This window comes from Hyaena hyaena, unplaced genomic scaffold (assembly GCF_003009895.1).
Source record: "Hyaena hyaena isolate Hyena2069 unplaced genomic scaffold, ASM300989v1 scaffold_469, whole genome shotgun sequence".
NCBI classification, from domain to species: Eukaryota; Metazoa; Chordata; class Mammalia; order Carnivora; family Hyaenidae; genus Hyaena; species Hyaena hyaena.
This window is the reverse complement of record NW_024081103.1, coordinates 1348864-1368429: the sequence shown is the minus strand read 5'-3', so window position 1 is coordinate 1368429 and position 19566 is coordinate 1348864. Positions and strand designations below refer to the sequence as shown.

At 40.1% G+C, this 19566-nt stretch overlaps 1 protein-coding gene across 1 annotated transcript in view; it reads left to right on the top strand.

Moving 5' to 3' along the window:
• Positions 1 to 45: 45 nt before the first annotated feature.
• ENOPH1 (enolase-phosphatase 1) overlaps positions 46 to 19566 on the top strand; it is a 33264-nt gene continuing 13743 nt past the window's right edge. The window contains exon 1 of the mRNA XM_039253962.1: positions 46 to 366. Within this exon, the coding sequence (XP_039109893.1) occupies positions 283 to 366 (84 nt within the window). The 5' untranslated portion in view covers positions 46 to 282. The remainder of the gene's footprint in view (positions 367 to 19566) is intronic.

Below are 19566 nucleotides of genomic sequence, written 5' to 3'. Positions count from 1 at the left end.
CCCTTCGGAACCGTGCGAGCGCCGCCCCTTTTCCCTGCCCACGTGGTCTCGTCCTCCGGCCCTGGGCTGCTCTGTAGTTCTGGGTCCTCGTGAGGCCGTGTGATCCACCTTTAGCGGCGTGGAAGTGGTCCTTTACCTCGCGCTTCCGGTCGCACGCGGTTGCCGGGTGGGAGATTCTTGCGGGGCTGTGGGAAGCCCAGGACGGTGCTGGGGGCGCAGCCGGCGCTGCCCTCTGCCCTTCCTACCAGTAGGCCGATTCTGGTAGTTGCATCCGGTAGGGAAATGGTCGTGCTTTCCGTGCCCGCCGAAGTCACTGTGATCCTGTTAGATATCGAAGGTACCACAACCCCGATTGCTTTCGTGAAGGTGAGGGGCGGAAGGGAGCGGGGAAGTGACTTGTGGTTAAAAGCAATTAAAAACATTTTTTTGTTTTAAGTACTGCAGACCTTGTACCACAGACACGAGGCGTAGGGGAGACGGTGTGGTTTTGCACAGCTCTGGGATGGGAGGAAGTAGAAAGGCTGCGGCAGGTTGCGGGGATCTTTTCGTCACCGCACCCTGTTCATCCTCGCCATTCCCGGTGCTTGGTTAGGTGGGTGGGAAAGGGGTGGGGATGGGGGCGGAAAAAGGCGGAGGGGGGCAGTTGCGCCCCGACTGGGAGAGGCGAGGTGGGTGCCCCCCTCGGGCCAGGTGAGCGCCTGCTTGGCTCTAGGTTGGGCCTGGCTAGGTGGCGGCTGCAGTTGAGTAGTCCTGGAGCCGTCTAGTCCCTCAAAACGGAAAGTGTCGAGGTAACTTTTCAGGTAGCCCTGGTACCTTGGGCCATGGTGGTTATTCTTCGCCCCTTTCCCAGTCTTGCAATATTAGTGCCTAACTGCACGCTTCGAATTATTGGATTAGGCCCTTCGGAATGTAGCACTGATTTATTAAGCTATAGAACAAACATATCTAGATTCTGTTCATTTTTCTCTGAAAACCATGGAAACTTGAAGCCCTTAACCAAAGCCTTTTTCCTAGGGTGTCACTATTCACCAAACGCTTGTCCACCCCTAATTCATAAGCGTATGGCTCTGCATTTAGCAGAGTTTTAAAAAATACATTTATTTTGTCAGAGTAAGTATCAAATATTAGTAAAATTTGTAAAAGAATTTTTCGAGCCTAGTCTACCCTTTATTTGGTTTCTGGAGATTTAAGATGAAAGCATTAACCAGAAGGGTTTACCTATAGTAATAGGTTATTTACAACTTGGGAAAAAACCCATCTTTCAACAAACTGAGTGGTCTGAGTTTTACATTTTTTCTTAAAGTTTATTTTGAGAGAGAGAGAGTGTAGGGAAGGGGCAGAGAGAGAGGGAGAGAGTCCCAGCAGGCTCAGTGCTGTCCGCGCAGATCCTGCCAGCAGAGCCCAGCTCTATTCCACCAACCGTGAGATCACCACAGAAGCCAAAATCGTCAAGTCACTTAACTGAGTGAGCCACCCAGGCACCCTGAGTTAAAATTTTATTTTATGTTTTTAATTTTGAGAGAAAGAGAGCACAAGCAGGGGAGGGACAGGAGAGAGACTCTGAAGCAGGCTCCAGGCTCCAATGTATCAGCTTAGAGCCCTAGGGAGGCTTGAACCCACGAATGAGAGACCCAGGCACCTTGTGAGTTTAAAATTTTTGTGTTAGTTTTATTTATTTTTTATTTTGAAATGTTTATTGGGGCACCTGGGTGGCTCAGTTGGTTAAGTGGCTGACTTTGAAGCCCTTCATCGGGCTCTGCTGACACTCAGAGCCGGGAGCCTGTTTCACAGGTTTCTGTGTCTCTGTCTCTGCCTCTCACCTGCTCATACTCTCTCACTCTCTCTTTCAAACATTAAAAAATCTTTTTAAAGATGTTTATTTATTTTGAAAGAAAGGGAAGCAGAGGGAGAGGGAATCCTCAGCAGGCTTCACGTTCAGCACAGAGCTGGAAACGGGACGTCATCTCACGACCTTGAGATCATACGTGACCTGAGCCAAACAGTGAGGTCCCACACTCAACCAACTGAGCGACCCAGGCACCCAAGTTAGTTTTATTTTGAAAATTACCTGTGTAGAATGATTTTTCTTGAAGTCAATTAAATGTAAAAATTTTAGGACTCCAATATAACAACCATTTACCATTATTTTAGAAGAATCACAGTACCGTGTTAACACATGATCCTAAGAAATCTAAGTTGACATTTCTTTCTCAGTTTTTAACCACATCAGGGGCCTCTGCAGAAATATTCAGGATTGACCAACTGCTGATAATGGAGTTGATTTTCTTTTTCTTACTGATTGTGACAAACCATTGCTTTCTTAGAGTTTTCAGAGAAAAGATGATTCCTCATCTTTGGGTTTATAGTTCACAGCTTAATATCTCCACCAAGGGTAATCACAGGAGAGGTAGTGATGTGACATGATATATAACATTCTTGGAAAATTGATTAGGGAATAGGATACTTCATGCAAATAATTTTTTTTATGTTTATTTATTTTGAGAGAGAGAGCTTGTGAATGAGCAGGCAAGAGGCAGAGAGTGAGGGAGAAAGAGAATCCCAAGCAGGTTCTGTTCTGCCAGCACAGAGCCCAATGTGGGGCTTGAACCCACGAACTTGGAGTTCATGGCTTGAGCTGAAACCGGGAGTCGGATGCTTAACTCGCTGAGCCACTCAGGTACCCCCCATACAAATCAATTTTGTGGCAAAATATAGGTGCCTCTCCCACCTCTCTCCCCGCCCCCAATCCTGTCTTCTGCCAGATGACATTATGAACTACTTCTTGAAATCTTTGTTTGTGGCAGACTAAGTCTCACATCTTTCTGAGAGTTAAAATGCCTTGATGGCCTAAATAGATTTTTTTTTTAAGTTTGACACTGATTTAGAGGTAAAGTCAAGGCAGGCTGCAAAAGATGATTTGAGGATTTTATAAGGATAGTTTCTTGTTCTGTGTCCTGTAATCTAATATTATTTTATTCATAATTATTGATCTATTATAATCTAATAACCTATTATTAATTTGTTACACGTTACTTTATCAAAACTGGTGTTTCTAAAAGTATGTTCATCGATCACTTCTCAGCCTTTTGGCTAAGATCAAGTGCAAAAGTATGTTAAGAGCATTAAGTCTGTGTGCGTATTATAATAATTATGCAAAAAGGATTCCATTATTAAATACACTTTTGGGAAATGTTAGACTATACATATTCAACTAGGTTTTATCATTGTACATCTCCGAGCCTTTCTATCATACATATGTACGTACACACATACATGTTTTATAAGTCTTCAAGAGAGTGGCATTTCACAAGTTTGCTTGTACAAAAAAACTTTGCAGACTATGTCAGAGATAATCTTTTGAACTTTTTTTCTTGGTTTTGGCTTTTGTTTTGAACACCTTTTAAAGAGAGACTAAATTATATCCTTTTTGAATCTCTGAGGATGCAGGTAGGAATTGCGAGGTGTTTGTTCTACTTTGGACTTTATTAGTCACATTAGGTGAGTGGAACGTGTAGCCCCACTTCCTGTGGAAATGAACTTGAGTATTGTATACGGGTGACTTGTATACTCGACATCCTCAGAAACTCTGGGAGGTGTGTGCACTGTCTACATTTTACTGTTAGGAAACTAAGGTTAAAAGTTAAACCACTACTATACCTAGGATTTGAACCCAGATTGTCTGTCTCAAAAACTCTTATTCTTTACTTTATTGCTTTTGATCTCTAAACTGGAAACCATAGTGCTTGTTCCTTGTCTTTTCTTGGCTTCTGTGTACGTTAAATGACACGGTTGATGTGAGAGCACTTTAATCAACACGAAGTATTATAAAAGGATATGGTAACAAATTTCAATTTATACTACCTCTTAGTGATAGGTTTAGGAGTAAACCCTTGAACCATAATGGCTATACTTGAGTCTTTATTTGGAGATTTGGTTCTATAGTTGTATATACTTGAAAATTGAATATTGTCAAAAACTGCTCTCTGAAAGACCCTTAGAAGTCATTCCTTAGAGGCTGATTTCTATTTTCAGTAAGTCATGCATTTATTTTTCTTTTAGGGTGGTAACATATGCTTGCTTCCCTTTATCATCTGAGGAAGTAGTTGGTTTGGGATTAGGTGGTATAAATGAAAAATATGTTGTGTCAAACATTGGCCTCATACTGAGCCACTCACATGGTAAGAGACATTGGGGAACTGAGACTGTTCTACTGGGCAACAGAACACCCCCACTAAGCGGAATAACAGACAGATTGACAGCACTGGCTCTGGTTGTTTTTTCCTTTATTCCTTTTTTTTTGGCTGAGCACTTACAGTTAAATGTGTATATGATGTACTTTAACTATTTAAGATAGCACTTAGCAGTTTGAGATAGCTCATGGATTCCCTAGACTCCTCCCAGTCTGGGAAGTGGTATTCTCCGGACAGCCTGCTGCTCTGTCATGGCATGCCTCAGCCCTTAGGTGTCAGACAACAGAAAACTAGCTGGTTTTATTTACCAGCTAGTATATTGTATTTTCTCTGTGTCATAGCATTGCCAAATTTCTAGAACAGGAGGGGCTCCTAGATGGGATCATGCATTGAGTGCTGCAACCAACTAATTTCTCATAAGCTGATGTCTGGATGGATGTCCTGTGTGAGGATCATTACAGCTTGAGGGCAGAGCAGCGGTAGAGCCCACCTTTCCTTAGATCTTCACCGTGTGTCTGAATCCTGAAAACCTCCAGGCCTGCCCCTCACTGTGGGGCATGTGCCTCTGGAGTTTGTTTTCTTTTCAAGTACTGATTTCTGATCCTTTACAGTGCTGTTCTCCCAACATTTTTTGGTAATGTACACCATCAGCAGAATTGGAGCAGGCATTGCCAACAGAATTTGTAAATCATGTACACATATTGGGGTATAATTATGAAGTTATAAAACACATTGGAATTTGAAGATGAGGTTAAAAAATGTAGGGGCACCTGGGTGGCTCAGTCAGTTAAGCGTCCAACTTCAGCTCAGGTCATAATCTCGCAATTTGTAAGTTCGAGCCCCACATCGGGCTCTGTGCAGATGGCTGGGAGCCTGCTTTGGATTCTGTCTCCCTCTCTCTCTGCCCCTCCCCCACCTCTGTGTTTCTCTCTCAAAAATAAAATAAGCATAAAAAATTTTTTAAAGTAATAAATCTAAACAAAGGTTGTTATATTCTCTTCCCTTACCCCATTGAATCATCTTATTGGCCCATGGAGCCACCACTTGATTTTTGTTGATGGTATTGTAATACTCATTTTCTGACTTTCCACAGTGTATTACTCCAGTGTTTTTGGTCTGTCGACCTATGAAATAACACCATCACCCGTCTCTGTGGTTATCCTGTCAGGAACCTTCAACTATTATTTCTTGGTTTGGAGAAAATTATCCTCTTGTTTCTGAAAATTCTCTTTAATTTGGTGGCTTTCCTGTTGTTACATGTTGAATCTGTACACATAACAATAGTTGACATAGTTATGTTCTATAAAGTGTCTGAGAATCTCATATTAGCAATTAATGAATCATTGCCCCTAGAGAAAATACAGGGTTAGGTTCCTGTGAGCTACTGGCCACAGCACTTCTGTGAGCTGATCAATAGTAGCCTTGTCTAATGTGTGTTTCTGTTTCCCTTACATAATATATATTATTGATAGATTAACATTGAACTTTTAGCCAGTGGCACTGTAACTCCTGCTTTAGTGAAGCCTGTCTAAACACATGTATTTTCTCCCTAAGGCACATCACAGTTTCTTGTGCTTAGGAACACTAGGCAGCACTTGGCACTTTGCTGGGGGCCCATTTTGAACTGCAAGATCACCAACAAAAAGCACTAAATGCAAAAAATATGGCTGTAAATACACCCTGAAGAGGACACTTATTTAAATTATGAGAGAGAGGTGAAACAAGGCAAATCGTCACTTTGTGCGGGGAATGTGTATATCAAGTGTTTACAGATTTTTGCCACTTTGCTCATGTACCTGTTTCTGAATGATCAGGAAAGTGCAGCAAGTATTTATTTTGGGGTTACAAATAAACTTTAGTGAGTAGGGGCATTTGTAAGTACAGAATCAGCAAATAATGAGGATTGACAGTGTAGAGTAGTGGTTACAAGGATGAGATTGGAGACTATACAGATCTGGATTAGCATTCTGGCTTCTCCCATATGTTTTATGACAAGTTAGTTAATGTCTCTGCTGAGTCTATGTGCATATTTCCTGAGCTGTGTTGTGTGGATCTCTACCTCATAAGGCTACTGTGGACATTTAATGAATGCTCAGCCCTTGAAAAAACTTTGTGAAATAAATGAATATATTTACATTGATATTTCATCCTACCATCCCAACAAATCTTATTAGGGAATAGTGGACAGGGAGCATGTTTTTCATTTATGCCTTAGGAAAACTTTGCACTTGAAAATAAAATCTGGATAATTAAGAAGGTTCCATTAACTGAAAGTAAGAACCTGATTGGAATTTTTGGTGGGTACCCTTGCCAAAGGCTCTTTATATCTGTGCTTCTCAGACTTGAATGTGTGTACAAATAATTTAGGGACCCTGCTAAAATGTAGTTGCACTTTTCTTTCTTTTTAAAAATTATTTATTAAAAAACATTTTTTAAAATTTATTTTGAGAACACACAAGCAGGGGAGGGACAGAGAGGAAGAGGGAGAGAGAGAATCCTAAGCAGAGAATCATTGCAGAGCCTGATGTGGGGACCGAACTCATGAACCTATAGATCATGACCTAGGCCAAAGCCAAGAGTTGGATGCTTAACTGACTGAGCCATCCAGGAGCGCCCCCCACCCCTACCTTTTAAAAATTGTTTTAAAAAATTCATTTAGAGCGAGAGAGCACGCATGAGTGAGGTTCAGGTAGAGAGGGAAAGAGAGAATCCCAAGTTGCCTCCATGCTGTCAGTGCAGAGCCCAATGCGGGGGGCTTGAACTCAAGAACTGTGAGATCATGACCTCAGCTGAAATCAAGAGTTGGACACTTAACTGATTGAGCCACCCCAGGGCGCCCCTAAAACGGAGTTTTTGGTTCAGAAGATCTGGAGTGGCACTTGATGCTGAATTTCTCACAGGTGCCCAGCTGCTGCTGCTGCTGCCTCTCCATGTACCACATGTTAGGTATTTAGGCGTCATACAAATTTGCAAGTTATATCTTTGTGTAAGTCTGTTAGCACTGCTCTTTGTAATGGCGTATTTGATATGGTAAAGCAGACCAGGCAAGAGTATAGACGAATTAGAGGAAGTCTATTACCATTAACAAAACCACAACCTCTCAGAGAGAGGTTAAGCAAATTGATATTGCTCAATATGGCTGTATACAAGAGAACAATGTCAGTGTAAACACCAAAGGATTAAGCGGGTGGCCACTTCTCCCACTTTTTTTTGCAAATCATCTTCCAGAACTGAACTGTAAATCAAAAGCCCCTTTCTTAAAGGACAAAGAGAATTATTAGCAAGGAGTTATGTATACTACAGGAGTAACTAGATAGTACACTTAAATATTTATTTAGTTGAATATATATGTATGATAAGGACCTGCGTATTATAAGCCTTCAGGTATCCTGGCAGATGGGCAGGTAAATAGTGCCTTCCAATGGTTGCTGTAACAAAATTACCACCAACTTAGGAGTTTAAGACAATCGTGTTTTACCTCCAGAGGGTCAACTCTGAAATGGATCTCACTGAGTTAGAAAAGGTATTGGCAGGGTTGTGTCCCTTCTGAAGATTTTAGAAAATTCTAGAAAAATTTCCCTGCCATTCCCAGTTTCTAGAGGCTGCCCACATTTTCTGGTTCATGGGCCTTTCCTCTGTCTTCAGAGTCACCAGTATGGCATCTTTAGACCAGTCTTTCTCTCTCTGACTTTGACTCTCCTGCTTCCTTTGACCTATAAGGACCCTTGTGATTGCATCAGGCCCAACCACATAATCTAAAAATAATCTTGCCATCTTTAGAATCTTAATTTAATTATACCTATAGTCCCTTAGCCATATGAAGTAACATATTCACAGATTTTGTGGTTTAGGATATGAACATCTGAGGGTGAGGGAATTTTCCCCTCTACCGTGCTTGGTTAACACAAACATCTCTCATAGATGCCTTTAGAGGTTCTAGGCTACAAAGGAATTAGAATTTATATTGGTTCCACTTTTGTTTTCAAATTTATCATTAATGGTGTTGGATACAATCTATAATATTTTCCTTAAGATTTGACTATTTTTTTCTTATTTTTTAAAATACTTATATTTGAAAGAGAGAGGAGAGACAGTGTGTGCGCAGGGGAGGGGCAGAGAGAGACAGAGACAGAATCTGAAGCAGGTTTCAGGCTCTGAGCTGTCAGCACAGAGCCCGATGCGGGGGTCAAACTGATGAGCTGTGAGATCACGACCTGAGCCGAAGTCTCGGGGTTAACTGACTGTGCCACCCAGGAGCCAGTGGTTGCTGTAACAACCACCATTTTGTTTTAAAGATTATGTTGGTGTTTAAGGACTGTGCTGGTATGGAGATTGGTAAAGACATTGTTTAAGGGCTGGAGTTTCACCTTAGTGAGATATTTGGCAAGGTTTTGAATTAGACTAAGGGAAAGAAAAGATCTCAAACTAAACCTATGTTTTAGAAAATATGAATTAATCAGACAAATCCTTGATCCTACAAATAATATTTATTTGAGGTAGTGGATACCCTTTTTTTTTTTTAAGTTTATTTTTGAGAAAGTGTGTGCACACACACATGCTAGCAGGGGAAGGGGAGAGGGAGAGAGAGAGAGAGAGAGAATATGAATCCCAAGCAGCCTCCGTGTTACCAGGGCAGAGCCTGACTCGGGGCTTAACCTATGAGCTGTGAGATCATGACCTGAGCAAAAATTAAGAGTTAGACACTCAACTGACTGAGCTGCCCAGGCGCCCCAGCAGATACTCATTGAGAGCAAATGATTGAGATCAAAATAATACAGATTTTGATTCTTAATTATTTATTTTTAAAGATAACCCTTTTTAAGCAATCTCAGCACCCAATGTGGGGCTTGAATTCACAACCCCAAGATCAAGAATTGAACACTCCACCTCATAATCCAGCCATTTGCTCCTTGATTCTCTTTAAAAATATAATCCTACTCATATACTCTTTCTAGTATTAGTTTAATATATTTTTTTGAAATATATTTTAGGTTAAAACACTTTTAGAAATGGCTAATGTATTCTTGATTGTTTACCGATGCTTGCAATTTACTTTTATACGTTCTTTTATATTTCAGCGTTGTATTTTAAAAGATAATAATTGAGCAATGTTCAAGTTGACATTTCTTTCTCATGAAAAATGCTATGTTAATTTTATGGTTTTTCTGGGAAGAGAGCTTGTGTTGTCATGGTATATCCCAACTTTGGTTAAACATCCAAATGATAAGTATTATTATTTCCAACGTTTTTAGCACTGATAAGTATATGAGGCCCATTCTGCCCTCAATATGAAACTGGAGAGAAGATAGCCCTCAAGGGACAGCAAACTAGAAACTTCCTTCTGCCTGTGCTGTTTATTACTGACACCAGTAACTGCAGTTGAGTCATGTTCCCTGTCTTCATTCAATCTCTGAATTTAGGCTTTTTCATCTGAAGGGATGAGGTAGTAGGATCTGGTGTGCTTATAAGGTGGTGATGAAGATAGAATGAAATGGAATTCAGAAACCTTTGAAAATTATAAAGCTCTGTAGAAACACTGATGATAATGCAAGAAGTGTCAGACTAAGGGATACAGAAACTGCTTGTGAAGATTCAGTAAGGAAAAGGGGCAGCTAACATTACTGAAACCCATCTGCTCCACAAATTTTCTCCACCATGATTTCCTCCACCTCTGCCCCTTTTGGCTCTAGTCAGAAGTAGGGTAAGAATGAGACCCAGTATGTCTAATCTCAAGAATTTGTGGAAGCCTGGAATGGCAGGACTATCTTGATAAGTAGCTGTTGGGCAGTTTACTTAACATCCCCCCAAACCTTCCCCATTGCTTCATTCTTTTTCCAAAAGGGAGATATATCCATGTTTGGTATGTGAGAGGATTTTTGTTGATTCAACCAGAAACAAAGGGAAGAGCCTTTGGAGAATCACTGTATTGGGTCTGAGTATATCAAGAAGTGGATGGAAAGCACCACTGGCTTGAGTTTCTGGTCTCTTATCGTAGAACCTTTTGTGTCACTGCACTTGTGTGATCTTTCCTTCCTTTTTCTCACATTTATTTAAATACCAATCATGTGCCAGGCTCTGCTAGGGTCCAACATCCTTAAGACCCAGCTGTCACCATCATGGAACCTGGTAAGGAGGACAGGTACATAAATAGATTGTCTTTGCACAATCTGGTTTGTGCAAAGGATTTGCATGGAAATCCTTTCTGGTTTTCTGTTGGCTAAGAAAGTTCCAACTCCTGCACTTCAGTCAACAGGATTTTCCAATCCTATCCCTCGATTCCCTTACACGTTTTATAGCTGAACATGCCTATTCAGGTCATGCCCTTTCATGCCGCCACTGTTCCTCCAGCTTAGAATGCGATACTTTTTCCTTTCCAAGTGCAGGTTGGTTCCATGTACTCATTAACTTAAAAAAAAATTTATTGTGCTAGGCTGAGGTAATACAGAGGTAAGATATGCTTCTGCTCTCAAAGGACTTTTGTTTGAGCAAGAATTTCAGAGTCCTCTCCCTCTTTTGCAGGGCCATATATTTGCCACTGCAGCACACGCTGCCTTTGGTGTGTTCTTATTTGTCCTGTCTCCCAGCAATGCTGAGAGCTCCTCCTGGACAGAGACTGAAGCCTTTCTTTTCTTTCTTTCTTTCTTTTTTTTTTTTAAATTTTAATAGCAACTGTTTAAATTACTTATTTCTTAGATGGGAAAGCCTGGTAGGTTATTTGGGTAATGGTCTACAATTTTGTAGCATAACTTTGTATGTACGAATTGATTGGGGCCCAATACAATCTAAAACATAGAAATTAAAAAAACATAAAGTTGGGGCGCCTGGGTGGCTTAGTCGGTTAAGCGTCCGACTTTCGCTTAGGTCATGATCTTGCGGTAGTGGGTTCGAGCCCCGCGTTGGGCTCTGTGCTGACTGCCAGCTCAGAGCCTGGAGCCTGTTTCAGTCTGTGACTCCCTCTCTCTCTGACCCTCCCCTGCTCATGCTGTCTCTCTCTCTCTCTCTCCTAGAAATAAATAAAAAACAAAACAAAACAAAAAAAACCAGATAAAGCATTCACTAAATGCTCTGTGATGGTGGTATGATGTATTCCTGGTCATGGACAGGGCTGGGACTGAGTTCCCCCCCACCCCCCGCCCCGCCTTTGCTGTCCTTGCTATTTCACATTTCCTCAAGGTGGTACTTTATCTCATTTGAACAGCATGTAACTTATCTGAAGTGTTTCTAGAGTGACATTAGAATTTTCATTTATCCAACATTTCTAAAACCTAGAAGTCCAAAGGAAGAAATCAGCAAAAACTGAACATTAAAAACTATGAAAGAGGGATGCCTGCCAGGCTCAGTCAGAGGAGCATGTGACTCTTGATCTCAGTGTTAGGACTTGGTGTCATGAGTTTGAGTCCCATGTTGGGGGTAGAGTTTACTTAAAAAATCGTGAAAGGTAGAAATTTTATTAACAGTTAAAATTAATTAAAAGGTTGTAGGATTGGGGCACCTGGGTGGCTCAGTCGGTTAAGCATCCAGCTTCAGCTCAGGTCATGATCTCATGGTTCCTGTGTTCAAGCCCTACGACGGGCTCGCTGCTGTCGGCACAGAACCCGCTTCAGATTCTCTGTCTCCCTCTCTGTCTGTCCCTTCCCCACTGGTTCTCTCTCCTTCTCCCCTCTCAAAATAAATAAATAAACATTAAAAAAATTAAGTTAAAAAGTCAAATATGCTGTGGAAACTTGTATCTGTTATTGTGAGGATAGAAGAAAGTATGTGTTTTCCCCCAAGTTTTCCTCAAAATACTTCATGCTGGTTATAAATCGCAAACATTACAAGAGTATAATACAGTGATATGGGGAGTGAATGTCTCCTTTTGGTACTGCCACCCAGAGATGACCATTAAGAATTTAGTGAATATTCCTGGGTTTTTTTCCTATGCATACAGTAGTTGAGATTATTGAAATAAATGTAGTCCGATCTACTCTGAAAAAGATACCAATTATAATATATTTAACTCCCACTTTTTAAATATGTAGTTAGGCCTCTATCTTGCTCAGATAAACTTTTTAAGGATATGCTGTATTTAGCTCTGAGAAGTCCTTCTCTGATGATTCTTAAAATTTTCCATTCTTACAGCTTACCCCCAAGTAACCCCTTCACTAAAGAAAAAAGGCATTCTTTTTACAGTAAATGCTTATTTTTGTATAATACTTTTGATTTTCATAATTAATATTTCATAATTTTCAAAATTGGCTTTAGTGTAGGTTCGGATCAGAGGGGGGTGGCAGGCAACCCCCGGTGAGCCTGTTGTACCCAATTTTCCATCACCCTTCTAAAGAATGTGTGCATCGTCAATAGCCCTGTCCTTAGACGCCCTCCAGGAACCTGCTGGGACCTCTTCCCAGGGGATTCTATTTCAGAAACACAGATTTCTTTTCAAAGACAGAAGTCTTTAATACAAAAAAAGGTTCCTTGTCTTCTGGGTGTGTATATGAGGGGTTCATTAACTTGATTTTTTTTTCAAGGATTCATCATGTAACCTTCTAACAAATTCCTTTTCTTAAGTCTTAAAAGCGTGGAGCTAACACCCTTCACTGAGGAAAGAGACTAAGACACGTAGTTTGGAAACTCATGGTAATCCCGGCAGTGGGACCTGGGTGGGACTTTGGAGGGGAGCCATGGGCAGGCCAGTGTTTGGCAGTTCTCTTGGTATGCTCCAAGAGGCTGGCTGACTCCTGAAACCTTGTGTGGCTCTGTCACTGTAGGTTCAGTTAAGCTCCTTAGATTCCTGCAGCCAGGATGATGAAGCTCTGGGATCTGTTTCTTCAAACAATACAGAACAAGACCTGATTGATAAACTGTTATTGTAGTCTATTAATTTGTACTTAACCTTTAAGTGCTTGTGTAAAATGGGAGAAATAATAATACTTGTTTCAAATAGGGTTATTAAGAGAATTGAAATGAGATCATTCAGACCATTCATGAAGCCATTGAGTAAATTTGGAGTGCTTGGTAGTTCAGGGAGAGGTCTGTGCTAAAGCTATGGATTTGAGGGTCAGTAGCAAGAGCTGGTATTTGAAATCATGAAATTAGATAATCACTAATGACTAGAGACAGAGCATGCCTGGAATAGTAAGGGCTTAGTAAATATTGGCAGTTACTCCCACTATTATAACTACCTATATTATTACTACTCTATTGGAAATGTTAAAGAACTGGCAGGTGAACTCAAATTTTTCATTTTCTTTTTTTAAAAAAATTTTTTAATGTTTGTTTATTTTTGAGAGAGAGAAAGAGCATAAGCAGAGGAGGGCAGAGAGAGAGGGAGACACAGAATCTGAAGTGGGGTCCAGGCTCTGAGCCCACACAGAGCTCAGTGTGGGGCTTGAACTCACATGATCTTGAACCGCAAGATCGTGACCTGAGCTGAAGTCAGATGCTCAACCGACTGAGCCACCCATGCGCTCCTCACATCTCTCATTTTCTTTGTACAAATGTCTTTGAGAAACCAAAGGTATATTAGAAATATCTGTAGAGAATGTCATGATCCTCAGGGAGTTGGGTGATTCCTAGGGAGTAGTGCTCGCCAATGTCATCTACTCACAGAGCTGGATAGACTCAGACATTGGGATTTCATAGGCCTGGGTTTGAATTGTGCCTTTGCTTTGTACCAGTAATGAAACCTTTTTGAACCTAAGCTTCATCATGTATTTAGAGGAGTCACTATCAGGGATGGTAGGTGGATTCAAAAAGCTAAGTGTCAATTCCTTCTACTGTTAGGGGCTAGGACTCCAGGCCAATCAGGTTTCCTTCTCTGAAATTCATGAGATACTGATAATTCTGTCTCTGTGTCTCTTTTTTAAACCTTATCCCAGCTACTAGCCCCTTGTAATGATAACCTTCCCTTGTGTGATGTGATTCATTGCAATTAATTAGATTATAGTTTATCTTTCTTTAACTACAATTTAATATCCTTAATGGGATTTAGAAGACACTTTTTTTTTATCAACACATTTAATCATTTTGAATGCAGATGAGGAACTCTAATGTTCATTCCTAAAGGCTTCCGCTTTCAAAGGGGAATGGTTACATCCCTTCCTTCCCCATTGACCATAGGGACACCAAAGTTATAATTTCTGAGCTCCTGTGGCCCCATGTAGCAGCCAGAGCGCCAAACTTTTGGTAGTTCCTAGTTTGGTCTTCAGGAAGGATATTGAATGAAGACCTGCTGAAGCTGTCTAACAGGTAGCATGGACCACTCCAAGAAGTAGTAAATTCCCAACATTGGAAGTGTTTAAGCAGGTACAGACTCCCAGTTATAAAATAACTAAGTTCTGGAATATAATGTACAGCATGGTGACTATATCGTATATTTGAAAGTTGCTGAGAAAGTAGATCTTAAAAGTCCTCATCACAAGATAAAATTTAAAACTGTGTGGTGATGGATGTTAGCTAGGCTTATTGTGACTGTTTTGCAGTATTATATACATATATCAAATCACTGTGTTGTACACCCCAAACTAATATATATCAATTATATCTCAGTTAAAAGAAGATTATACACTGTCATTGCAGAAGATAGATATGCAAAAAAAAAAAAAAATGTTTTTTTCCCCTGTGTCGTTTCCTGACCCGGCGAGAACCTTTGTAAATGTCCCTGTTCACCTCGATTTTGTTCTGCTCATTAGCTATTCCCCAGAATGGGATTATGCTCTGTATTTGTAACCTGTTTTCTTTCTTAGAGAATGTGATTTGTTTCTAAGATCCATCAAGCCACTTAATTTTCCTTTGCTTCTTATCTTCTGAGATTAATAGAAAAATAGTAGGCCTATAAGTATTGCCTTTATGTTGTTTAATTTTCTGGCCAAAAAGTTTCTAAGTTCTCAAATACTTTAAGTCATTTGTTGTACTATGTGGTTCATTGGAAGGCTTTTAAAATGGTTTCTTTAAATAGCTGTACTCTAAGTATTACCCATTACCTTTTTATTACCCATTTTCCTCAGAGACTTGAGTAAACATTATAGCAACTATTTTATTTTTATTGATTCTATGACCTTTTTATTAAAACAACTGCTTGACCATAAAGCAAATTCATATTTGAACTTCTAAACATTAATGAGGCAACTTCTTTAATTAGATGTTCAGAAATCTTGTGGCCTTTAAGGAGCCTTAATGGAGCTCTTTCAGAAAGCTACCATTGAGCTGTGTAGAGTAATGTAAATTGCTGCTTGCATAGTATCCCCTCCAGCATTTAGTGGAAATTAATCATAGTCACCTGAAAGACAAATACTCTCATTTGGTTCTATGGCCTTTTGTTATATGTACTATTAAAGCATAACAGCCCCTTCGGTGCCTGATGGACTAAAAATATTCACACATTTGTAGAATCCTGGGTTTACTGTAGCATTGTTTTCATGCTACAGTATTCTGAAATTACCCACAAATGGATTCTCACTGAAGTTAAAACATTCATCGTTACAATTCTTTCTGGAATTACTTTTAAAGCCTGAAAATGTTCAATGGCCAGGGTTGGGCAAAAAGCACTAGCTCGACAAAGTCTATTTTTAGAGCTTTCTTCTATGTTATCACAGCATATATTATCGATATAATTACTGACTGTTTAAAAATAAGCAACTTGAAGGCATTTTATTTGTCTCACAGAATAGATTGCTCAGAAAGTATGTTGAAAGAACAGGATAAAATCTTCACAGTTTAGTTATTTGCCCCATGTACTTTGATAATGATGCAATAACATGTTTTCACTAAAAGAGAAGCCTGCTAATGTGTCAACCCCAGGTGGTCTTGATGTTCCCCATGTCACACTAGGTTCTGCCTTCATTGCCTAGCTTTGTGTGTGTACTTAGTGCAGAGGGCACGTTTAGGTCTCCTAAAAGTTCAAAATTGTTTGAAACCTTGAACCTTTTCTTTCTGTGAGTTCGCTGAGGAGAAGCTGTGGTTCACAACTTTGTTATCAGAGGTGCCTGCACTCAGTTAGGTCCTCAGTAAAAGTTGAATGTGTGAGTTGGTTGTGCTTGTGCTTTATCCTCTGGGAACTTCTCTGCTATTATTTATCATTCAGTTTGGGTCAAACGTGATCCTTGCCCAGTTTAAATGTTTGTCTGTGCTGGAGAATATGATAAGCGGTAAGGTCTAGGTGCTTTCTATCTATCTCTAATTACTACAGTGACCTTGCTTGGTATTATCTTTCCCATTTAGCACGTGAGAAAACTGAGGCTCAGAGAGGTAAGTTGAATATGGCAGTAAAAAGCAGAGGTAGGACCCTGCCCTGGCATACTGCCCAGAGTCTGTACTCTTCTTCCAGAGAGGTGAATGACCTAGGCTCTCAGGACTCACAGGCACTCCACAAATTGATCAGTAAAGCTGGATATCGGAGATTGGGCTTTGTGAAGCACAAAGTAGTGTAGCATTGTATCTGTTTTTATACCTTTCAGGTACTTCAACTTTTCAGTTACTGGGAGGCCCTGAATCTAACCCAGTAGTTTTCCCTCAGGAGTATTTCCAATTGCATGGAAGTTGAGGAATAATGGAGATAGGACATTGGAGGAGGATGACAAAGTGAGAAAGCAGCAGAGGATGAGGGATCAAAGTTGGCTTTTTAATTGTGAAACATTTTAAATAAGAAATTAAGGATTAATGTAGTGACCATGCACACACCACAAAGTTTATTAAATTTTGATGCTATTTTGTTTTAGATCCTAAAGAAATAAAATGTTATAAATACAAGTGAAACTCTTGAATACCTCTCATTTTTTGTAAATTTTATTTATACATTAGAGTTTATATTCATGTACATTGATTTTTTTTAAGTATTTTATTTTTTTAATTTAAGTAATCTCTACATCCAGCATAGGTTTAGCCGACTGAGCCACCCAGGTGCCCCTCTACATCCAGCATAGGGCTCAAACTTACCCGAGATCAAGAGTCATGTGCTTTTCTAACTGAGCCAGCCAGGTGGCCCTCAGTACACTGAGTTTTTTTAACTGCTATATGTTATTTTATTTTTTAATTTTTATTATTTATTTACTTATTTGTTGTTTTGGAGTATGAAAGAATATACTGGAGTTTATTCTCTAGCTAATAAAGATTTAGATTGTTTCCAGTGATTTTGATATTACACCCAGCACTATAATAAACATTTTTTAACTTTCCTCTTCGTGCACCTGTGTTGGAGTTTGTCTGTGATACATGCGTAGGAGAGGACTGGCCTTGTGTGCACCTGCAGTGTTGTGTATCATCTCAACATTCTTGAGTAGGGGGCCAGCCTGCAGTCCTGCTACAGCGCATGAGTGTGGGAGAAATAAGTAGGTGAAAAGAAGGATGATGTAGGGCATGATGGGAAAACCAAGTATTTAAAGAAAAGAAGTATAACAGTATGGTAAAAGGAGTCTCTTGTGGAAAAAGCAAGCTGTCAATCTCAGCTCTTCATTTTCCTTCTTTTAGATCAAGAGTGACTTTTTATTGAGCTTAAACAAGGCTGTTCTGTCAAGTATGCTGAACAATTTGCTTGGTTACACTGTATGCATTTGAATCTGCTGAATGATCCATTACTTACTGGAATGCCATGTGGGAACAAGCAAAATTGAATGACTTTATTTTTACTAGGCCAGATGAAATTTGAATAATGTGTTATGAGGAGAGGTACACACATCAGCCCTACTATTTATTTATTTATCTTTTTTTGTTGAAATGCAGTTGACATGCAATATTATATTAGTTCCAGGTGTGCAACATAGTGATTGGACATTTTTTTACATTAGGAAACAATCACCAGAGTAAGTTTAATTTAACCATCCAGAGTTATTACAGTATTATTGAATGTATTCCCCATGCTGTACTTTATATCCCTGTGACTTACTTATTTTGTAACTGGAAGTTGTAAAGGGCATTCTGTAAATATTTGAGTAAAGAAATAAGTGAACACCTAGGGGGCTCAGTCAGTTAAGGGTCCAACTTCGGGTCAGGTCATGATCTCGTGGTTCATAAGTTTGAGCCCCACATAGGGCTCTCTGCTCTTGGTGCAGAATCCCCTTCAGATCCTCTGTCCCCCTCTCTCTTTGCCCCTCCCCCACTGTGCTCTCTCTCAAAAAAAAACATTTTTAAAAATAATAGAATGAGTTTAAATAAACAGACATCTTTTTAAAAACTTTTATTTTTTTAGAGAACATGTGAGCAATGGAGAGAGCTCAGGAAGAGAGAGAGAGAACCTTCATCAGTCTCCATGCTCTGCATGGAGCCTGATGTGGGGCTTCATCTGCGATTGTGACCTGAGCCAAAAATCAAGAGTTAGATGCTCAAACAACTGAGCCACGCAGGTGCCTCTAAATAAACTGACTTTTTTTTCCTTTTTTTTTTTTTTAAATATTCATCGACTTTTGAGAGAAAGAGACAGAGTACGAGCAGGGGAGGGGCAGAGAGAGAGAGGGAGACACAGAATCTGAAGCAGGCTCCAGGCTCCAAGCTGTCAGCACAGACCCTGATGTGGGGCCTGAACCCATGGACCCCCCAGATCATCACCTGAGCTGAAGTCAGATGCTTAACCTACTGAGCCACCCAGGTGCCACAGTAAACTAACTTATTGAGTTCAACTTGATTATACAGTTTTCCTTAAAATATAAGACCTTTTCTGAATTGTATACTTGCTGTCTATGTTCATAGCGTATATTAATTTTACTGTATTTTTTATTTTTATTTATTTTTTTAATGTTTTATTTATTCCTGAGAGAGAGAGCGAGAATGTGAGAGAGAGAGAGAGTACAAGCAGGGGAGGGTCAGAGAGAGAGGGAGATACAGAATCTGAAACAGGCTCTAGGCTCTGAGCTAGCTGTCAGCACAGAGCCCGACGCGGGGCTCAAACCCACAAACCGTGAGATCATGACCTGAGCCGAAGTTGGACACTTAACCGACTGAGCCACCCAGGCGCCCCTTTTACTGTATTTTTTAGAAAAATACAGTATTTAGAAAATACTGGTAATTGCTAAGACTGTTGCTGGTCCTCACACTCTGGATTTGTACAGCATTCTGCTCATACTCTGCTTGTCTCACCCTTTGTCCCATATCACAAGTTTTTGCTTGCTTGCCATCCTCCTGTCTCGCCCCCCAATTCTTAAGGTTTTGGAGAAAAGGGATTCTGATTTATTTATCTTTTCAATGCCCCACTAGTAGACACTAAAAAAAAAAAATGTATCAAATATACCACATTTATTTATTTATTATTTAAAAAATTTTTTTTAAATGGTTTATTTATTTTTGAGAGAGAGAGGGAGACAGAGCATGAGCAGGGGAGGGTCAGAGAAAGAAAGAAACACAGAATCCGAAGACGGGCTCCAGGCTCTGAGCTGTCAGCACAGAGCCCAGCGTGGGGCTCGAACCC